This window comes from Trachemys scripta, chromosome 5 (assembly GCF_013100865.1).
Source record: "Trachemys scripta elegans isolate TJP31775 chromosome 5, CAS_Tse_1.0, whole genome shotgun sequence".
NCBI lineage: Eukaryota > Metazoa > Chordata > Testudines > Emydidae > Trachemys > Trachemys scripta.
Window position 1 is genome coordinate 43227519 of NC_048302.1, and position 23429 is coordinate 43250947.

The following is a 23429-nucleotide window of genomic DNA, read 5'->3' on the forward strand; positions in this document are numbered from 1 at the left end:
TCTTCCTTCTGTATGTCCAGAACTTCTCAGTTCTATGTGCCCGTAAGCTTCACGGAGTGGAAGGGAACATTATGGAAAATGCTGATTTGGCAGAAAGTAGAGGATCAGTATATACATTTGACACATTTTACTTCTATGCAGATCTTGGCTACTGCTTTTGACCCTTTTTTGGGTGGCAGAAACTTTGACGAGGCTTTAGTAGATTACTTCTGTGGGGAATTCAGGACAAAATATAAACTGAACGTGAAAGAGAATGCTCGGGCACTGCTGCGCTTGTATCAGGAAAGTGAAAAACTGAAGAAACTTATGAGTGCAAACGCTTCTGACCTCCCACTCAACATTGAGTGCTTCATGGATGACCTTGATGTCTCCAGTAAGATGAACAGGTACAGTACTGCATGTTACACTAACTCCAACCAGAATATGGTGGTTTTAGTTGTGCCTGTAACACACTATTTCTTCTTCTACAGAGCTCAGTTTGAACAGTTATGTGCTCCTCTCCTAGCTAAAGTGGAACCTCCTCTAAGAACAGTAATGGATCAAGCTAGTAAGTAGAAGTTAATTCAGGGTACTATGTTTTGTTATCTGGCTCAAAAGAAAAACCGCTGAACCTTTTTAAATACCATAAAAAGTTAAAAGATGCAAAGCTAAGCAATGAAAAGTTAAATGTCAGTTAAGGTCGTCAAGGCAAGCTTAATTTGCCCCCCTTGCCATGTGTGCAATAGACAATATGGTCTATACTTATGTGATTACATAACTTTTTCTTTAATGGGATTTTTGATTCAAATATGGCACACATTAGTATGTATCTCTGATTTATTGAGCACCATTCATCCTGAACAATGAATGTGGTGGGGTTATGAGGAAAAAAAATGGAATATAATCATGGAGTTAAGGAGTATCATGCTTGCACTATGGATACAACTGACCAAGAAACCTTAATTCTTGTGTTTCCTAATTTTAAGTGTTTGACTTTGCAACCTTTACATTTCTTTTAGCATAGCTTTTTATATGTAACTTACTTCCTATTTTTCCTTTAATAAAAAAAAGATTACATGATTCTGAAATAACCCTCTGCATGAGTCATCAGAAGTGTTTGAAGAGTTGCAGTAGCTGCTTCACAACAGTGCTTAGTGGGACTGGGGAGCGTGGTCAGTGCAGATGGAATTATGAGAATTTAGGAGCAAAGCCTGCAGTGTAAGCCCTGCAGCATATGTGAAAACTTCCTTTTTGGGGGGCTAAATAAATCTAGACGGATTTTCAGAGACAGAAAAAGGCCACTCTCTGATCTACCCCTTAAACATATTCACAATTTTTCCTTCCCTTTACTTTTAATATCTTTTGTAAGCTGACATAATAAAATGTGACTAGATAAATAATTCAAAAATGAGGAGGGAGAAGAGAGCCTGAAAGCTAAAATACATTTTATAATGGCTGACAGTTGCCTGAGAACATGTTAGTCATGCCCATATGACCCAAATCCAGCACTGCAACTTTGACCTGAAACCACAAATGCAGATTGTTCATCATGTTTCTTTTGAGTGTTTGTGGTTTTTTATTTCTGTATTGCAGCCCAAAAAAGAATCAATTTCACCCAAGAAACCCTATAATTAGATTCATCTTCAAGTGATTGTCCACATGGATTCTACTTCTAGCACACGTACCCATGCGCACAAGATCAAATTCTCTTGGCCAGCTGCATCCATTGGGGCTGCAGCTACCCTTGGATGCCTTCTCTCACGTACCTTTCCCACCCTTCAAACCTGAGGGCTTAAAGAACGGGGCAGGCACAACTGTTCCTTCTTACTGCCATGGCAGTGAGACAGAACCCCTACAGTGGCTTCATCTCTATGCACTGTCTGACTTTCTGTGTGTGTTTAGTTTTTTCCTCCTTTATACCCGTTGTCTTTTAAAAACAAACAAAACCCACAACACTTATTAATTTTGGGGATTTCTCCTGTTACTATGGCTGAAACAAAATCACCAGTGTTTAAAACTTGTTCCTTCCTGTCATGTGGCTATTCTGCTCAATGACAGGCATTTGAAGTACCTTTGTTTGTTTGTTTTTGTTTTGTTTTTGCCTTGAAGAGGGGTACATCCCTGATAGGTGTTTAATCTGTATCTCCTTCTCTTCTGTGCCATCTTGGAGGAGAGATGTCTGTTTTTAAATTCTCTCTTCAGGAGTGCACTGTATGAAAGCCTCTTCAGAACTAGAGGGGGAAAGGGCCTACTAAGCCAGAACAGGCTTCTTCAGCTAGCACTCTTGTGAGTTGAAACTCAGGTTGGACCTCATTGAATGCCAGCCTACATCACCTTCCCCAGGACCTAATAAAATGAGTCCTAGATCTTGTCAGACTGCTGATCCACAATAGTTTAACCCAGACAGGTCCCTTGGATGCCTTGGCAATATTTGATTATATTATAAATTCAGTACCCATCTAAAACTTCTCTTCGTACCAACATCTGTGCCAGTGATTCTGGCACTGATCTCTGTGTTGCAGATGCTCCTCGCAACAACAGAGCAGTAAGGCAGTTTGGGGCCTCAGGCAGGGGTAAGCACAAAACAGGCCTCCTGGCCCAATGTGGGGAGGCAGCCACCCCAGGGGTGAGCTGGTAGGGGGTATAGGGACTCAGGCCCACCCTATTCCCAGTCCAGGGCCCTAACAGTGGCAGGGTGGTCTGTCACTGGGTCAGCAGGGATCCGCCCGCAACACACTGACCTAGTATCAGACCACGACCCAACCAAAGAGTTGTCTAGTTTCCCTTGGCTACTTCCTACCTCCCCGGGGTTTGGTACCTATGTGCTGTAGGTATCCTCCATCTCCCCAGGGTCGGTGGTCAGTGGTAGCCCCAACCACTTGTTGGCACCTCGGCTGGCCTGCGGCCCTGGGAGCTGTGGCCAATTCTCAGGTGGTAACCCCAGCATCACCTCGGTGTCTCGGTCAGGTGGAAGCCCTGGAAGCTTTGGTCAGTCGTCAGGCGGCAGCCCCAGGAGGTCCTCCTCCTCGACGTCCAGTCCTCAGGCGGCAGCGGGGGAGAAGCGTCTATCTCCCTGGGCTACTCCAGCCCAACTGAGCTGCAGGGCAGCCTGCATTTTGTACTTCTGCTTCCTGTCCCGCCCCAGAGCTTCCAGCATGGCGGGCGTGGCTTTCCTGGCTCTGCAGCCGCCTCGTCTGTTGCCACCTCACTACAGCCATGAATTTGTAGGGTCCTACTTACCTTACAGTAACTATATGGTTCTTTTAAGATGTTGTGCTCATGGAATCTATGACCCTCCTATTTCACTGCTGCTATGGAATCCTATACCATCTGGCTTCTGCATTGGGGGAACAACTATGGGATGGTTAGGACCCCTGTGCACTTTATGGCTTGAGGGGAGGGAAGTGGGTGAGAGAGTAGCCACACTTAGGCACAGTCCCAGTGGACACTGTTGGTCAAAATAATCTGATTTTATGCGTGCATAGGCACATGTACAGTAGAAGTGGAATCCATGTGGACAGCCATCTCAAAGAACCACAGTCACTAAGATAAGTAACTTTTTTTTTATTCTTGATTTTTGCACTTGCACCTGATTTTTGTCTGAAACTCCCATAGACTAAAGGAGGGGCAAGGATTTGTTTGACAGTATAAGTCATTGCAATTTAATATAAAATTCTCATTGCACAGTGTTGGCCATTGACCTATCTTCACTGGTTCTTGTAGTGTCTAGATCAGGGGTCGGCAACCTTTCAGAAGTGGTGTGCCGAGTCTTCATTTATTCACTCTAATTTAAGGTTTCGCGTGCCAGTAATACATTTTAACATTTTTTGAAGGTCTCTTTCTATAAGTCTATAATATATAACTAAACTATTGTTGTATGTAAAGTAAATAAGGTTTTTAAAATGTTTAAGAAGCTTCATTTAAAATTAAATTAAAATGCAGAGCCCCCCGGACCGGTGGCCAGGACCTGGGCAGTGTGAGTGCCACTGAAAATCAGCTCGCGTGCCGTCTTCGGCATGCGTGCCATAGGTTACCTACCCCTGGTCTAGATATTCAGTTTGATTTTAAGAACCCCTTGAGTCAAGAGTGAGAATCCAAGGTATGTGATCTCTAGCTATATGCCCAAAAAAAAAAAAAAAAGTCAGCTTTGGGTAATTCGAAGCTAACTTTTTTAACTTATGGCCTGAACTGTGTCTTTTCTAGAACTACAGCGTGAAGACATAAGCAGTATAGAAATTGTAGGTGGAGCCACTAGAATCCCAGCAGTGAAGGAACAAATAACTAGGTTCTTCGGTAAAGATATAAGCACTACGCTGAATGCAGATGAAGCTGTCGCAAGAGGTTGCGCATTACAGGTATGGCCATTAAGATTCTAGTCTGTTATTTCTAGTATGCTGGAAATTGTTCACTAACCGAAAGTCAAAGAATGCTGCAGCTTAAACAAAATGTCCCTCATCTCAGGATTTAAGGTCTTCATACTAAGTATTCGTTCTTTCTTGCACTGTCGTCTTCACTAATCATTTAAACATTTGTTGTAGTTGTCACGTTTGGTAGTAATTATGAGAGTAATGATGGGAAGGATGGTCTTGTGGTTAAAGTACAGGAGTGAAAGTCAAAATATCTGGGTTCTCTTCCTAGTTCTGTCACAGACCTTTTGCACTAATGTGGGTAAGTCACTTCCTTCATCTGTAAAATAGGGGTGTTTACCTCTTATAGTGGCTTTGAAGCTTAATTCAATCTGTTTTAAAAACTCATTGAGATCCCTGGCTGGCAGTCGCTATAAGCTAAGTGTTACTATAATTAAACTTAAAATGACACTCTAGAGCCTCTCTTCATCAGTTTAACTAAGAAGATAATCCTTAATGAAAGTGACTTAAAATTGCCCCAATGTTAGTATGTGTAGTTCATTTTAAAAACATTTTACATTCTGAGATAATCATGGCCAACATGTTAGCTTTATAGAAGAGTAACCATGCTAAATTCAAGTAAATATGTTTCTTCACTAAACTCTATGCATAATCAAAATTTGGTTTCTCTTCCAGTGTGCAATTCTCTCCCCAGCATTTAAAGTGCGTGAGTTTTCGATCACCGATGTTATTCCTTATTCAATAACTCTAAGATGGAAGTCCTCTTATGAGGAAGGAACTGGGTAAGTTTACTTTGAACGTAAAACTACACAAAAAGATTTGATGGTGTGGGAAGATCAAACCTGCAAAACCATAAAATAGCTCATCTAGTCTACCTCTTATACTGTATTGTCATTTAATCATTTTGCCTCAGGAAGTTGGAGTCACGTACCATTTTACTATCAGTTATTTTCAGTCACCAGATGTCACATTGTTCTGATTTGTTTACCATAACTTCGTTAAAATTAACCTTGTATACATTAAAAAGCTTTCTACATAGAGATGCATGTAAAATGTAGTATTGTCGAGTTGGTGGTTGAGCTTATAGCTCTCATTCTGTCTTCAAACTTCAATTAAGTTAGAGAATGCAAAATAAGTTTCCAGAGCCAAAGCAAATGCATATTAAATGTTTCATTTAGTTACTAGATTTGCATGGATGTTCACAGCTAACATAAGAGGGTTTAATATAACTTGATTCATAGTCATTCTATAAACTGTTACTTGTATTTACTTGAACACTTTTTCTGTTTCTCTAGGGAATGTGAAGTTTTCAGTAAGAACCATGCTGCTCCATTTTCAAAAGTTATTACTTTCCACAAGAAGGAACCTTTTGATCTGGAAGCATATTATACCCATCCAAACGAAATACCTTATCCTGAACCCAGAATAGGTGAGAACAGATCATAGAAAATATATTTTAAATAATCTTGTGTACACCTTTTTTAAAAAAAAAAAAAAGATTCATTCATTTAAAATGGTTTATATAAATCACTGAGCCAAATGTCTTGGCATAGAATCATAGAAATGAAGAGCTGGAGGGAACATCAGTGTCAAGTCCAGACCCCCTCACTGAGGCAGGACCAAGTAAACCTAGTTCTGTCCAACCTGTACTTAAAAACCGTCAGTGATGGGGATTCCACACCTCCCCTGGAAGCCGATTCCAGAAGCTAACTACCCTTATAGTTAGTAAGTTTTTCCTAATATCTAACTTAAATCTCCTTTGCTGCAATTTAAATCTATTATTTCCTGTCCTATCCTCGCTGGACGTGGGGAACAATTGAGTCTCATCCTCTTTATAACAGCCCCTAATATATTTGAAGATTGTTGTCAGGTCCGTCCTCAGTGTTCTTTCCTCAAGAGTAAACCTGACCAGCTTTATAAACTTTTCTTCATGGGACAGGTTTTCTAAACCCTTTTATCATTTTTTGTTGCTCTCCTTTGGACTCTGTCCAATATGTCCACATCTTTCCTAAAGTGTGGTGCCCAGAATTGGACACCATACTCTTGCTGAAGCCTCACCAATGCCAAGTAGAACGAGACAGTTTTCTCATGTGTCTTAAATATGACACTCCTGTTAATACACTTCAGAATATTAACCTTTTTTGCAACTGCATCACTTTGTTGATTCATATTCAATTTGAAGTTTGAGAACCCCTTTACTAGATGACTAAACTGGAAACTTTTTCCACTTGAAGTCATAGCACTTGGAAGTCTACGATTCCTGGAATTTATCAAAGTAAGTCAGACTTCTAGTAAATAGGACCTCTCTAGATTGGTCAGACTTATATGGGTTAAACTGTCAGGAACAGTGAATGTGGGTCTAGATGATATATTCAGACATTCTGCTGAATCAACTGGTCTGTGTTCATAGAAAAAGGTTGATACACCCCCTTTGGAGAGATGGAAACTATAGCTTTGACTGTGGATGCAAGTGGTGAGCCTGGGCCATTACCACAGAGATGCTGATGGCACAGAGAAGTCTAAACTGCCATCCAAAAAACTGATGCACTCATTACTTTGAGGGCTTATCTCTGTTTGGGATTTGCCTTATATTTGGTCTAGGTCAGGGGTTCTCAAACTTCATTGCACCGTGACCCCCTTCTGACAACAAAAATTACTCCACAACCCCAGGAGGGGGGACCGAAGCCTGAGCCTGCCCGAGTCCCTCTGCCCTAGGTGGCAGGGGCGGCAAAGCGCAAGCCTCACCGCTCTGGGGAGGGGGGCCAAAGCTCAAGGGCTTCAGCTTCTGCAACCTGAGCCCCGCTGTCCAGGGCTGAAGCCCTTGAGCTTTGGCTTTGGCCCTGGGCAGTGGGGCTTGGGCTTCAGCCCTGGACCTCAGCAAATCTAAGCCAATCCTGGCGACCCCATTCAAAGGGGGCTGCGACCCACTTTGGGGTCCCGACCCACAGTTTGAGATCCGCTGATCTAGTAGCAGTGCACTCCCTACTTCATCTCTGGTTACGTTCCTCTTTATCTGTTAAAATTCACTTAGTAGCCATATCTGCTTATCGCAGTCTAATTGAGAAGACTATTTACTCATGACATACTAAAGAGATGTATGAAGTTGCCTAAAGGGTACCATCTGTTTACTAGTTAAAGTTCCAACACCATCAAGGGTTCATAACCAACTCAAATTGGGAGGGCTCTGAGTGAAGTTTGTTGTTTCACCTGTCAGTCAAAATAGCATTTGTTACAGCTATAATGCCTGCTAGAAGAGTAAGCAAACTCGTGGCTGATCTGCCTTCAGTTTTCCATAAGGACAAAGTGATACTCCATTTTTTGGCTAAGGTGATAACTGATTTCTGTCTCAGCCAGTTAAGTAATCTGCCAGTGTCCTTTTCCCATATGTCAAAGTTTCACAAACTAGTTGCTAAAAATGCTTTACTTTTCTATCTAAATTTCTTAGTCCTATTTAGAAAGTCAGCAAATTGCTTGGGGGAGGGTTGTTTTTCTTTTGGGGGAATAATAAAGGCATTGGGATGTAATTGCATGCCCTGTCTAAGTGGGTTAGGCAGTGTATAGAGGAAAGCTATAAAGTTTTCTCTACTCCTGTCCTAGTGGGAATTGGATTACATTCCACAAGGTCAAAGGCAGCTTCAGTGGGATGCCTTAGGCATGTTCCCACTTTTATGAAGCACTGTTTGTTAAAGTTAGCATTCTGATCAGGTGATTTATTTTGATAGAGCAGTCCTTCAGTTGCTGTTTGATTAGGATTCTGGATCCCATCTTCCTTGGATGAGAGTACTGCTTTCTAAATTATCACAAGAGTGGGACTGGGAAGAGACAACTTGAAGAAATGAAGGTTACTCACCTTTTAATCAGAGTTCTTGAAGGTTGACTATACATTTACACTCCCTATCCACCTTCCCTTCTTCTTTAGAGTCATAATTATCATCTTGGCCCTGAAGTGGGGTAGAAGGATCTGAGATGACCAGAGTACCCCACACCCCCTTTCATAGCCTTGCCCTCAGAATGCTCAGGAACAGGGAGGAGAAGGTGTTGGACAGGATTGAGAACACTCTAATGAGCACTGATGTGAGAAGTTTGTGCAATTCTGACAGTGGAATCAGCACATCCCATGAATGGAAATGTGCAGAGTCCATCTCAAAGAACTCTGATTATAGACAAGAAACCTTAAAGTTCTTTGTCATTCACTCATCTTACTTGTGCTCATATTTTCTATGCCTGGTCGTCTTAAATCAAATATAAACTTTTGTGAAAGACTGAGCAAAACTTATTCGGCTCATAGATAGAGTGAGAATGGGGAATGTATTCAGAAGACTTTTCTGTGCACATATAACTAAAGCAGCTGAATTTGAAACTTCATGTCAGTTATCACCAGAGTAGCAGCCATTTGGTAAACTTTCTTGTTGCGTGCAGGTATAGTCTGAAACTAAGGTAAGCAATTAATATCCACATACACGGTAACTATTGGTTTTTTTTTTTTTTTTTTTTTTTGAGCCATGTTATTGCCTATGGCACTAGTCACTAAACACTGTAATGCACTTCAACTTGCACCTTGAAACTAGTCGGAAGCCAGTACAGGTGAACAAATGGCATTGTGTCCCTGGGTAACATGGCCATAATTGAACCAGATTCTGCCCTAGCTGAAACTTCTTCAGTGCAGCCTTCTTTGTCATTTCCATAATGCAATATTTCAGTGTGCTCTAAGAGGCATAGCTACGGTCTGTATCAAAGCAGAATGGTTGCAATTAGAGCTGAATGGATAATTTGCAGAAAGACTTGATGGAATTTAGCCCTCTGTTCCTGCAAGCAGATTGATTTCTTGAAAGGGGAATGAAGTTGTAAAATTGTCAAAGGGTTAGGTGGTACCACCATTTTGAGGGCAACTATATTATTTAAAAAAAAAATGTCTGAAGGAAGATCTAAGAGAATGGGGTGAAGTACAAAGTATATTCCTCCAATCTTCCAGGATTGTAATGTGTTTGTCAATAAGACCTCCAGTGATCTCCGAGCCCAATTCTGTCAGTTTGGGGTACTTAGAAAAAGGTACTTCTGTATAGTGTTTTACATGTTAATATCACTGTACAAATTATTGCAATGCCTCATGTAAAGAGATCCTCATTTTACAGTTGGGGAGGCTGAGGCAGATTTTCAAAGTGACTTTCCAAGGTGCCACAGTCAGTGGCAGAACTAAGATTAAAATTGAGGACTACTTGATTCCCAACCCTGTGTGCTCATTTTTCTCCTTAGATCCATTGCTTCTCACAGAATATAGACTATGGAGTTCTTCACAGGTATATATTAATTATATACAGGAGAGATTGTACGACTGAAGTTCCTGCATTTGTTAAAGGAATGTTCTGGGGTAAATTATACATTGTTCTAGCTACTGAGTTACCCCTCTAAACCTACAAATACTTGTGTTTTGGAGAAATACTTCATGGCCTTTTAAAATGCGTGGTAGTGAAAGCGGATCTGGGGAGTATTTTTGAGGAATGACTGTCCCTCTAGACTTTCCAGAAAACCAGATTAATCCTCATATGCTGCTTGTTTGTTTAGGGCGTTTTGCTATTCAGAATGTTGGTCCTCAGTATGACGGTGACAATTCCAAAGTAAAGGTTAAAGTACGTGTCAATGTACATGGAATCTTCAGTGTGGCTAATGCATCAGTAATAGAGAAGCAAAATGTGGAAGGAGATCACAGTGATGTACCTATGGACACAGGATCATCATGTAAGAATCAAGGCAAAGATGATGAGCTGGTACGTAAAACTTCTCTTGTAATTGCAACAAAAGAACAGAGAATCAAAGATTAAATCATAGTTAATTCCAGTCTACTTTTGAGTGATTTATTTTCCCATATTAATCTCATGTGTGCAGCTTTCTCTTTAAGTAAGCAGTAATGGTATGTTCAGGGCTACACAAGACACATACCTTTCACTCCCCAAGGAGCTTACGGTGTAAAAGACAAATGAAAATATGATTCACACAGATACCCATAGAAAGTGTTACATTTTCCTCAAATTTTTTCTTCTGCTAACAGTTTTCAGCATTTTTTTTAATATTAGCATTGAATGGCAACAATTATGTTGCTTTTGAAGGAAAGATATTTAATGATTTCCAACAAACTTTTATAAAACACTTCATAAAATTAAGTACTTGTTGAATGAAGCTTACTTATGAAACAGTTTAAGTTCTGTGCATCTTAATGGAAAATCGCTATATTTCATCTTTAACTACAATCAACTAAACTTTCATTTGTTTGCATTTTTTCATTTTATATACTTTAATCATGAAAACCTTTAAGTGCAAACTTGCTTGCATGACTGAAAGATGGGGAAATGTTAGTTTTTTAACAATTTTATGCCATACTTAATCACTGATACTGAGGAATTGGCATTGTAATCTTTGTGATATACTAGCTAGTGACATAATCCCCATGAGACGGACATCAGCTCAAGTCTTCATCTCAGTTCCAGTACCGCAGCATGTCCTAACCTTAAAAGCATGCAACCCCTGGAGGGCACCAGACTAATCTTTAGGGAGAAGAGAATACGACAATTGCATGACACTGAATCGTCTACGATGCACAACTGCAGACCTGTAACTGTCGGTAAAGCAATGGGCAAGCTTAAACCACCTTTCTTTCCTGCTCCTGATGTGGTCCCTTAGAGAGAGAGAGAGACAGAGAGAGCGCTGTATGTACAGGACTACAGTCTTAGCTAAGTTAGTCCAAATTTTTGCCTTTGTTCTTGGGATCTATCGCTTGGCTCTGAGAGAGCATGTCCTAACTCCCCAGGAGACCCCAATGGATGTCAAGAGCAGCATGCAGTCTTCTGGCAATAGGAAGAACTCTCCCACTCCTTCTTCATGCTATTGCTCATTTAATTTCTGCCACCTCTAATCTTAACCTCTAATCTTTTCTCCCTTCTGATACTTGCTGCTCTGCCAGCTCTCTAGCCTGTATGTCCAATTCTACCCACATTTTATTATTTATTTTTTTTACCCTCATCTTACTCTACTAATAGCCAATCGTGGCTCTTGCTTTGCATTCACTATTTTTATACTTGTACCTCAGGTGAAAATAATGACTTGACTTCCTGCTATTCAACTATAAGTTTATTTACCCCTGTCCATTCTATTTATTCCTTCAGTTCTGCCTAAGGAGCTTGCTAAACAATTCCTGTGTTCTGTGACTGTTATGCTTTCAACTCCTGGTGACTGTCCGCAAATTTCCGCAGACCATATTGACCAAGTCAATTAAGAACTTTCCTCCTTTTTTTCCATTCCTGTATTCCTTGTTTCTGTATGAGGTGCCCCTCCTATTATCCATCTGTGACTATTCCTCTTCAACAGTGCTCCTTTCTCTCTGCCTTAAAACATGCTCTTGTGTCCTGCTAACTTAAATTCATCATCCACTCATCTGTCTTACCCACTGACACTTCATATGAAAGATTCGTGAGTATACTGTATTCTCACTGCCTGGACTTCCAATCCAGTCTCCACTCTCTCTCTTCTCCAGAGAAATTGCTCAAGGTCACAAGTGAACATTTTGAGCCAAGTACAAAGAAGTCTGACTTTATTACAATCTGTGCACTGTTTTTGCTGCTGCTCATTTTGTACTTTATCTTTTGGCTCCTGCAACAGGGCTTGACATGTTCTGCTATTGCTCCAGTATCTCTGATTCCTTTCTTTCCTGGCATCCCTCAGATTTCTTTTCTTGGTATCCTCCTTTTTTGTTTCCATTATCTGCCTTTTTACATCGATGCTTTGTATGGCAGTCCCTCCAAATGTAGCTCTCTATGTTCAGTCTCTTCCCTTCCATTCAAGCTTGCCTCTCCAACTTTGGCACACTTCCTGCAATTCCTGTCATTATATTAAACTTCCTGTTCTCCTCCAAAACTATCACTTCTCTTTATTACCATTTATAACTCTTTTCCCAGTTAGACTCAACTTCAGTGTTCCCTTCCTTTTCTTTTCCATCCAGGCTTTTGCTAAATCCTGGTGGTTTCCTTCTTTCACTTTTCTGAAATCTACCCTCGACTCTCTGTCCCTGCTGGTAAAATCTTGGTGTGTTCCTTGATCATAAATTCACTTGGACTTGAGACCACTTCTTCGTCTCAACATCTCACCTTCTCAAATTGATCTGCCACCTCCCCCACTGTCTCCAAAACATTGCTACTCCTATTAAAATAGCCTCTTATTGTGTAAGTGAAGCACCTTGCCTGCCTACTCCTTTAAATCTCTTCTTAAAACTAATTTTCTGTCTTCCAGAAGATTTGTACTAATTTCATTTTCTCATATCCTCTTGGATTTGAACTTGTCTGAATTCAGTTGTGAGCTCCTCAGGATAGGGACTTTTTTAGAAGAAGCCTTCTCTTCCAAACACCTATATTTCCTCCCGCGGTAATATTTTTCCAGTTTTTCTTGCTTAGTTCATTCAACCTTTGTTTTTATGAAGGTTAGAACAAGTGGTAGAGCAATTTGCATTACATAAGCATAAGGACACTTTTGTGCTCTGATAACTTGAATGGGTTAATAATATTTTAAACTTACAGTATACTTCTCAAGGAGTACAAAAGTGCCTTTGACACATTTTGAGGACACTTATTAATAAGTAAAATGGAAAAAGTAATGGAAAAAGACATGGCTGACATTTCCATGTAATGTATTATATGTGGAGAATATTCATAATAATACACTGTGCTCAATACAAAAGTAACCACTTTTATCCCTAGGCTTTCTTCCATGACAATATTCCTGTTCTTCCTAATTTGTCTTCTGTTTTTACTATGGTGCTTGTCAGCAATTCTCTTTCATAATTGAGGATGATACCCTTGACTCTGAGGATAAGGTTTGTGATGCATATATGTAGTATTCTTATAATTAGCTGTTTCTCTTAAATATAGAGAAGATTCCCCCTTCCCCTCTTTCCAACTGTTGCCTTTGGTAGTCTGTGTGAACAGTAAGAACAATAAGTTGAAAACTTGGTTTCTCTTCTGAAAAGACAACTCTAAGAACTTGGCCGAAGTAGCCTGCTGCTGCTTAAAGTATATTGTTAAACAATAGTTTAGCAAACTAAATTATTTCATGCTCATAATGGTTGCAGCATATATGCTGGTGCCTAGAGTTTCACAACAAATCTTATTAACATATAGGGAAATAATTGAGTTAGTCCATGTGCATTTTTGTGTTGCTGTCAGTTTCAGTTACTAAAGAGAAATTTAAAAGTAATTCACTTTGCACTTACTAGGAATTGCTTCTAATCTTATTATAATGGAAAATGGTAACTTTCCTTTAAGTACAGTATGAAAACTTAGCAATCTACTGATACTGAACTTGCCACTTAAAATTTAAAGGATTTATTTTAAGGAAACTGAGTAAATGTGATTAGCAGGTAAAATATGCATTTTGAATTCTAGAAACAGTATTAGTCATTTTTCCTAGATATTAGTGCTATATAGCTTTGCTTTCATTGGCTATTGCTTCCCTCATATTAAAAACTGAAAAATCTTCAATAAGTTTACATGCATTACAACCACAAACACAAGGTTTTAAAATCAGGCAGATTTCTGTCTTGTGCCATTTTGAGATTTTAAAGTACTTGAGACTCCAACCTTCAGTTTGAACTCTGAATGTTAGTGCTGCTGTTGTTTTAATTCTGGTGTTTAAATAGTTGAGTGCATGTGACAATTTAATAGGAGACATTTCTGCTTAGTTAATATACATTGTGTTCCCTATTTTATTACTAAAGGTATATACATGACAAGAAAATCTTTCAGAGTAGCAGCCGTGTTAGTCTGTATCTGCAAAAAGAACAGGAGTACTTGTGGCACCTTAGAGACTAACAAATTTATTAGAGCATAAGCTTTCATGGACTACAGCCCACTTCTTCGGATGCATATAAAATCTTTGTTACTAAAAAGTTCAGCTGCTAGTTGAACTGACTTCATGTTGAATAACTGTTCACAGTAATTGTGATGTCATCATTAAAACTTGAATCTAGGAATCCAGAACAGGTGAACTAACCATAGGGCTGTTACTTAGAGGAAAGATACAGGGGAACAAAATCGAGAGGGGGGGAATCACCATACTCGTTTTAAAAAAAATGATGCCAGCAACTCCTAGTGTTGTCTAAAAATAGTTCTAATATGCTACATGAACTGTATCTTGACATTTACAAATTTAGAAAGAAATTATTCATAGTAGGTACATAAAACTAGTTTTCAAGTGCTAATATCATGGGCCTGCCCTACTTGCTGCTTTGCCCATACACCTGAGAAGTGTCAAAGAGCCTCCACTGTACAGGAACTAGTGAGCATGATCGTATATAGTAGTGGTAAAGCAGGTGGGAGTTAAGCTCCTGGTTGACATAACATTTTTCAAAGGGGTTTTGTGTTTAGTTACCCTCCTTTGAGCCTTTCAGGAAGAAATTAGACCTGAACTGTGATGATGTACCCCACCTTCTCACAAAACTGGTTTTGAACAAGTGCTGATCTGGTATAATGGGTGTCCACCCAGCCAAGAACAGCTAGTGTCAGAAGCTCTTGGCAGCTTCCCCTTCATTGGAGCAAGTGATGTGGTATACAGGACAATAGCAGCATGCTCAATAAGTATTGCAATAAGATTTTGACACTAACACTGGAAATTAGTTTAATGGTCCTACTATGACTATATATGTAAGTAAAAATTAAGTCAATGAAAATGTATTTTTACATTGGATTTCAAAGTGTAAACTTGTGGTGATGCAATATATCTCATGAAGTTCTGACTGTTCCATAGAGAATCTTTTCCTCTCCTACCCATGTTGGTGTTGTGTTATTTAAAATGTCTTTTCTAGTCCTTGCCTCCAACTTATTTTCAATTAAGTGTGTGTAAGTACTGCGGGCTTATTGTAACTTTGTCACAAGCCACATTCAAAAGGACCATTTCAGAATATTTTTTAGCTTTAAAAGTTCACATCTTTTTCTGAATTAAGTACACAGGATAACACTGCATCAAAACATGTCACTTTAATTATGTTACATATGAGGATTTTGTCCTGTTTTTAAACTAACAGACTCCACTGTGTTTTATAACAAAATGCTAATATGTAGTAGTTGACTCCACTCAGAAGAACATCTTTTGAGCAAGGTTGGGTGTTCAATTATCTTACCTTCTCTTCCTAGGATAAAATGCAGGTTGACCAAGAGGAAGGTAATCACAAAAGCCAGGCAGAACAGCCAAGCCAAGCAGATGAGGAAAGTGAACAACATGGAGGAACTGAAACAAAGGTTTGTATCAAGTATTGATAAAGGAAACTTTTGTGAATTTGCCCATATTAATTTTTTTTCCTGTCTTCATGTGACCATTCTTTGCTTGGTATTCCCAATAAATATGTAAATCTGTATACACTTCCCCATGTACATCTCATCAATTGAAGTACAAAGGATTATTCTAGGAGTATCAAAACTATAATTAGTAGTACTGCCATGGTACAGTTAAAAATGACAACTTTTTTCAACATTTCTTTTTTGATGTATGAGTTTAAGACTTCAGAGAACATTTCCCTAAAGTTGACATTAAAGAAATAATGGGATTCACATTGATGCTATGATATAGGCTTTTTTGAAACAATGGATTATGGAAATGCAGGCACCAGAGATTTTGCTGCAACTAATTTAAAGAACTCTTGGACTGATTTTCTTTTCAAGTAGTGTTTAATGTAGTCTTACTGCCTGATTTCACATCTTTATGTCAAATTCAATATAAGGCATTGCTAGTGTTTCAAAAATTAATAGTAATATTAATTTAATCATTTCTCATTTTAAATTTACTATAGATATTATTCTCACTCTGCCTTTCAGAAAGGCAGATAGAGATAAACTTAATACAAAGTTAAGATAGCAGTGTCCCTGGAGTAGTGCAGCAGCATCAATTTTTTTTCAGTTCTTTCTTGGCTGTTGCATTTTCATGTTTGGCATTCTCCCTTTTTAATCGCATACCTTGGACTACAATAGAAATGTTACACATAGTATCAAATAGTTCTCAGAATGTAATTCTTTCCATAGACTGCTTCAGGAGACAAGCCAGATCATCTGGCTCAGCCTGTTAAAGCTAAAGCGAAGATCAAAAGTATTGAACTACCTATCCAGGCTAGTCTGTATAAACAGTTGGGGCAGGACCTTATCAATAGCTACATAGAAAATGAGGTAAGTGCATAGTTCCTTTAAGATTCACTCATATTCACATCTCCATGCAAAGAATTCTCCTTGTCCAAGAAATAGTTGATAGCATACACTAGCTTGTTCCTGAGTTAAATAATTTAGAACTACCAAATTTACTTGAAATTCCTGTAACATCACTATTACTGGTCATACCAGTTTTTTCTTAATAAACTGAAATTCTAACTCCTAGTCTCCAAAAGTCTGTGCAGTTCAGGCTAAACCACCACCACTAACTTTAGTATAAGTTTCTTTGCTTGGGGATCGCAGTGAATCTAAACTTCCAGAGTGAGGTAGTACATTAGAGACAGCTGGTTGACAAGACCTAGTTCTTCTTGGGGCAAAGGTAGAATTGACCAGGATGCAATTTTTTTCAGTCTTTAGGTTTTAACAGAGGTTTCATCTTCAGCTATCCTGTTTGTCTAGGAGTTGGGGGGGGGGGAAAAGTCTAGAAATGGAATAAATTGTGATCTCTACAAACAGAGCTTGCCATTCAGAGGATCATTTTTGATCATGTTAGGAATTGTCAGGCCTTGAAAGGCAAAATTATTCCTCATTATTGGAAACCATTGTCTAGCCTCTTGTCTGCAGCACTCTCCAGCCCCATGCCAGTATTCTTCAGCTGAAGAAATGCTTCTTGATCCCATCAATCTGTAGTAATGCCACTCAGCTCAAATGAGAATTCTTTTTCTCTAATCTGCTGAGAGTGCAAACTTTTGCCCTCCAATAAAGATACAAGTTCCTTTAGGATGTTAGTTTGGATTAGAAAATAAAATTGAAAGGTTTGGAAGCTTCTATGTGGAGGAAGAAAGGAAGTGGCAGAACTAAGCTGCTAGAGGTTGCAAAAATAGAAAATTGTATTGATCTCCCTGTTTCTGAAGGGGCTACAATCAGATTTCACAGCTGTAATTTGGTCAGAAAAAAAAAGGGCAGAGACTATTTATATGTAGGCAACTCTGCAGTATAATTCAATCTAAAATGCTCCAAAAATCCTAGTTGCTTAAACCAGTGTTTCCTCAAATTGTCAAAGCCCCTATGTTTATAGCGGATGTATTACTCAGTCATCCCCAATTTGGATCTTTATTAACAAGAGTATCTGTTTTCTCATTGTCCGTCTGATAATTGCTCTCTACTGGTGATCAAACAGCTAGACAATGTAAAACCTGTTGCATTTCAGAATTTTTTTTCTTGTGCTGCTACTAAACAAGCTTTGAATAGTGCTTATGTTGAAACAGAAGTTACTATTAGCTCGAGTCTGAAAAAAATCTGCACAGCTAGGCATAGCTTTCTACAGGATAACACTTACATTTTTAATTTTGCACTCTTTACGTTTCTGTGCATCAGATTTAAACTGATTTTGAGCTTTTTCTTTTCCCCTCCCATAGGGGAAGATGATGATGCAAGACAAGCTAGAGAAAGAAAGAAATGATGCTAAGAATGCTGTTGAAGAGTATGTGTATGATTTCAGAGACAAGCTGTGTGGTGTCTTCGAAAAATTCGTCACCGAGGAAGTAAGGAGCCAGATATAAATTTATAACAGTTCTAACATTGAACTTATTATTTAATACTGAGTATGGTATAGTTCGGAGCTATATGCATTAAGTAAGTACAGCTTTTCTTTTGGGGCTTCTGGTTAATTCCTTGGAGAAGTGCACTAGCCTTAAAACATAGGAATACTAACTATGCAACTCAGTTCAGTTTTGTTCCACTTTAACAATCATGAGTCTACTGACGCTAGTTCTGTATGAGAGAATTCTCTAGATGGTAAAGATTTGTCAAGTATGGGGGTATGTCATCCTGGGGTCTAACTACAGTCAGGCTCAAATGTCACTTGTCTCCATGAAAATCTAGAAAAACGTGACATATCTGTTAGTATTTGGTCCCAAATGGAGTGAGCATTTTTGAGGAATAAAATGAAAAGTGGCACAAACAAAGCTTGCCCCTCTTGATATCTTTAACCTCGCTTTCTCCTTAGCCTGGAAAGGTATTTCATATTGGGGGAAAAAGCTGTTGTTGGGTTGGTACGTCTTGCAGGCCCAAACCAGAAATGCCAGACAGAACACCAATTTATCCCCTCTGTGTCTTACCATGTGTTTGGAGGCTGCATCCAGTGTTCCTTGATTGTCTTATTGTGGTGTCCCTGTGTCCAGTAGCTGCCCAAATAGAAATCAGCTACAACTCCCAAGCAGCCACTTTGGCTAACAGCGACACCAAACTTACTAAAAAGCAACAAAGAGTCCTGTGGCACCTTATAGACTAACAGATGTATTGGAGCATAAGCTTTCGTGCGTGAATACCCACTTCGTCAGAGTCTGATGAAGTGGGTATTCACGCACGAAAACTTATGCTCCAATACATCTGTTAGTCTATAAGGTGCCACAGGACTCTTCGTTGCTTTTTACAGATCCAGACTAACACAGCTACCCCTCTGATACTAAACTTACTGTAAGTGTTGATACCAAAGCCTGCTCCAGTGGTTATTTGGGAGCATAACTGATGAATGCTGTACTAGACCACAAGTACATGTGGCGCAAAGCCCTTTGAAGAGTAAATTAAGGGAGAATGAGGCCTCAGTTTTCTGCCAGACAAAGCCCAAGAATCATCTTAAACATTTTACTGTGGTGGAAATACTGAACCAAATATTGTCAATATCTGCTTTTTATGAATGAACAAGGGTGGCTGTAATTGGTAAAACCATACTACATAAGTTACACTTTAGCTGGCTAATAGCTTATATGTAATTTATTGAAGTACTGCTATTTAAACTCTTGCCAGTACCCCATAACCTTCTTGTGTACAAATATATTACCAAGGAGGAGAATTTGACAGAATTAGAAGCTTAAGATACTTTGTGAATATAATTTAACTTTAGAGAAATCCAAAATTTCATTATCGGTATTCAAAAAGGAATATGCAAAATCTCGGTTACAGTAAATTACAAACCTGATTAGTAAAGATGCAATATGTCACTGCACTAGGATGTATAGCGTAGGCTTAAAATCCTTGTGGTCAGTCTTTAGTTTCCCCCACTTGATTTTCTAGCTAATAATGAACTGGCATGTGAACCCAAAATTCCCTTTCATATTCAGTAGATATGAATTAATTAGGACATTTTTGTATTTGTCCTGCTACCTCCTAAATTCTGTTCTCTTCATAAAGAGAGAGCTTTTCTGAATGATTTTTTTTTTTCACTATAAAAATCTTAACTTGCTTTTTAGGAGTCCAGTAAACTGACCTTAATGTTGGAAGATACAGAAAACTGGCTTTATGAAGATGGGGAGGACCAACCAAAACAAGTATATATGGACAAACTTCAGGAATTAAGAGTAAGTTTTTTGTTTTTGTGGGTTTTTTTGCTTTTACAGAACACACATTTTTTTTAAAAAAACCTCATCATTAAAGATGAAATACAGTGATCCCTGTGTCTGAGCATGTTTATCCATTAAAAAAGCCCTTTAAGCATGTTCATGAACACTGGTATCAGGGAGCGTGATTCAGGATTAATGAAATCTTAAACTAGACACCCACATTTGCATCTGAAAATGTTTTTATGCTGTTGTGTGCAATGAATAGAGTAATTAGAATTTAGTGTACCACAATTGTCTAATATTGTCGTTGTATTTGAAGATTATTTCATACCTTGATTTTTGTCAATTTTTTTGCCACCTATTGAATGTCACCAGTAGGTGCCACCTGACCAAGTGGCACAAGGCTTTTCTGTGACTCTTGTAACTACTTTCCAGAAACACAAAATGTTAAATCCATATTTTTAGAAGGTCTTGTTAAAAACACTTTCTATGTGATAGACCTTAAGATGGCAATCTTCGTTTTTTTAATTCCATCGTGCTCATAGCTGAAATCTGCTTTGTTGCTGGCAGTGGGGTTAGGTGCCTCAGCAATGATTCCTATCATCATGGGCATTCTCTACCTTTCATAATTAAAATCTTGGACACATAACTCTTAATAACCTCAAATTGAAAAATGCTTCATTCTCAAACAGTGTAGTGAAACTGCTGATTTAGTACTCTGCTGTTATCTATTTAGTGTCCACCCCCCCAAAATTAAGCCAGCATAATGAAAAATGTTTACAAAATCTTATGGGCAGTAGGTGAATTCTGAAAAATGGCTGCTGCACTGAGCTTTTGCTGATTGCCATAAGCCAACTGGGGGAGCTAGATAGATAGATGAGATTCAGACTGTGACTGTCCTGTAAGACTGAGAAAGTAAGCACTCTTTTACGAACAGGAGTATTTTAAAGAATGCATAAAGGAAGAAAATGTAGATTCTGGCAGTTGTCGGTTTCCTGGAGTTATTTGGCTTGTTGCCTACTAAATGATTACAATCGAGTTGTGACCTGTCACAAACCAAGAGTGTGTTAGAAGGATAACAACTTGAAATCTAATAGACTTCAAAAATATGTTAAAAGTAACTCCATATATTACCCTAGCCAACTTTTGTGGCACTCAAATCCTATTTCCTTATTTCTTAGATGGTTCTCCCTGTTATATAAGTCTCTCACAATATTAGTTCTAATTGTAATCTCTGGGAAAACATTTTACTGTAGGATATTCACCCAGACAGGGACAAGGTATTTTTACCTTACTATCACATTCAGTCACTGAGTTGGCTAAGCATAAATGTTTGCAGGGGAAAGAAGTGCTTAATTAAAAGTGCAGTTTTGGAATTCTTCAGAACTTAGTTTAGTTCTGTTTTGGAGGTAATTATACAATGTACCATGGTCTGTGTTTTATACTTACAGAAATTTGGTCAGCCTATTCAGGAAAGGTTCATGGAACATGAAGAGAGACCAAAAGCTTTAAATGACCTGGGAAAGAAGGTCCAGCTTCTAATGAAAGCAGTAGAAGCATTCAAAAATAAGGTACAAATTAATACAGTTGGGGAATGGGGGTTATCTAGGCGAGTAAAACTTTTTTTAAAAAACTAAGGGCTTGTCTACACTTAATGCTGCAGTGGCATAGCTACACTGCTGTAGTGCTTCACGGAAGACATCATCTGTGCCAACAGGATGGCATCTCCACTTAGCCTAGGTTGTCCACCTCCCTGAAAGGCAGTAGTTATTGACTGCAGAAGCCCATTGACATAGCGTTGTCTACAACGGGGGTTAGGTTGGTATAACTGTAACACTCAGAGTTGTGAATTTTCCACATGCCTGAGAAACAGTTACACTGACTTAAGTTGCTAGCATAGACCAACCCTAAGTCAAGAAATAAAGTTTTCAAAGGCACTTACAGTATATACTCGATCATAAGCCGACCCCCTCAAGATGGATAAGTAAAAACGGAAAATTTTTATGACCTGTTCATAAGCCAAACGTATAATTTGGGGGTCAGCAAACTTTAGCTCTCAGGCTATCAGAATAAGCCGCTGGTGGGCCGAGATGGTTTGTCTACCTCTAGCGTCCACAGGCGTGGTGGTAAACCTAAGTAAACAAAGTGTCCCGGTGCACCAGCTGCTTACCCTGAGGGGCTGGGACAGCAACGGGTGAGGAAAATTTTGGGGGGGAGAAGCTGGGGGTGAGGGGAGTAACCTCTGTGACCAGACCCCACCCTTAGCCTGGGACCCCCCCTACTCTCCCCTTCCCATCCCTTCCCACCTTATCTGGGGAGGGTCAGAGGCGGCTCTGGCCTGGCTGGTGCCCAGGCAGCTCGGCCACAGCCTGCTCTGGGGGGCAGGGCCAAGCGGCTGCAGCTGCTTCAGAGGCTGGGGGGAGAGCAGCGTGGCCAGAAGTGGAGAGACTCTGGCCCCACCTCTTCCCTTCTGGTTCTGCTGGCTCCCCTTGCTCCCTCTGTTGGGGGGAGGGTCTGTGTCAGTTCATAAGCCGATCCCCTTCTCTGGTGCTTCCCTTTTTTACTAAAAAAATTCAGCTTATGAACGAGTATATACGGGAGGTGCTTTTAGAAATACTATCCTAGAGCTTGAGGAAAAGGGGTTTCTTTGTATCAGTCAAATGAAATAATTCAAGATTTCAGTCTTGTACTTTAAGTGTAATTTTAGTTGGTGGGGATTGCCAAAGTGCATATGTTAAAATAAACTACTTATGGAAACTGATGTGATCTATTGAACCATATTGGGCATCAAAGAACAGCTAATGGTAAATTTACAGAAATGTAAAATACAAATTTGTGTTTTCTCTAGAGTGCTGTCTATAAGAGTAACTTGAAGCACTTAAATATGAACAAAGATGAAACCTCCCTGTAAGGATTTTTTTGAGAGCCAAAGCTTTTCTTCCCTCTAAACTTTAATTCATGCATGGATTTATCATAGAAATTGTTGTCGTGCAATCCTGTAGACACCTTTTACCAGAGTGAGCCCCATAAATTAATTGTGGTGTTTTAAAACAAAATACTTCTCGTCTTAGGATGAAAAATATGATCATCTTGATCCTGCTGAGATGGAGAAAGTTGAAAAGTGTATTAGTGAAGCCATGAATTGGTTGAACACCAAAATGAATGCCCAGAATAAATTAAGTCTGACTCAGGATCCAGTTGTGAAGGTGGCAGAAATACTAGCAAAATCTAAGGTAATGAAGCATAATTGTACCTATGACATCCTAATATAAGGGAAGAAATTGATAAATATTTATGGAAGTCACATGAATCTCAGACTGGAGAGCAAAATGGGGTAGCGGAGATTAGGGGTGGTCCTGTACTTTTGCTAATAGGCTTTCTCCTAGTCTTGACCTAGAATAGTAAGTCGACAGGGATTTTTCACCAGAGACATGAATGGGAGGGGTGGTACCTTTATTTAGTGTCTGACTCAATCCTACACTTAGTGATATGGGATTAAATATTTCTCAGTGACCCTATTTGCTTTATACATTAAGTACTTGGTATTTTACTGCATCAAGCTTTATAGG

The 23429-nt window shown here is 39.2% G+C and overlaps 1 protein-coding gene across 2 annotated transcripts in view; it reads left to right on the forward strand.

Annotated features, from left to right (window-relative positions):
• The window catches only part of HSPA4L (heat shock protein family A (Hsp70) member 4 like), a 50139-nt gene that overhangs the window by 22461 nt on the left and 4249 nt on the right, over positions 1-23429 (forward strand). The window contains exons 7-19 of one of the 2 annotated variants that reach the window (XM_034770758.1): positions 142-386; positions 471-547; positions 4183-4334; positions 5022-5128; positions 5642-5775; positions 9909-10111; positions 13156-13203; positions 15518-15622; positions 16400-16540; positions 17938-18063; positions 19771-19878; positions 21312-21431; positions 22932-23093. In XM_034770758.1, the coding sequence (XP_034626649.1) occupies positions 142-386; positions 471-547; positions 4183-4334; positions 5022-5128; positions 5642-5775; positions 9909-10111; positions 13156-13203; positions 15518-15622; positions 16400-16540; positions 17938-18063; positions 19771-19878; positions 21312-21431; positions 22932-23093 (1728 nt within the window). The remainder of the gene's footprint in view (positions 1-141; positions 387-470; positions 548-4182; positions 4335-5021; positions 5129-5641; positions 5776-9908; positions 10112-13155; positions 13204-15517; positions 15623-16399; positions 16541-17937; positions 18064-19770; positions 19879-21311; positions 21432-22931; positions 23094-23429) is intronic. The other variant, XM_034770759.1, reaches the window with a different exon arrangement.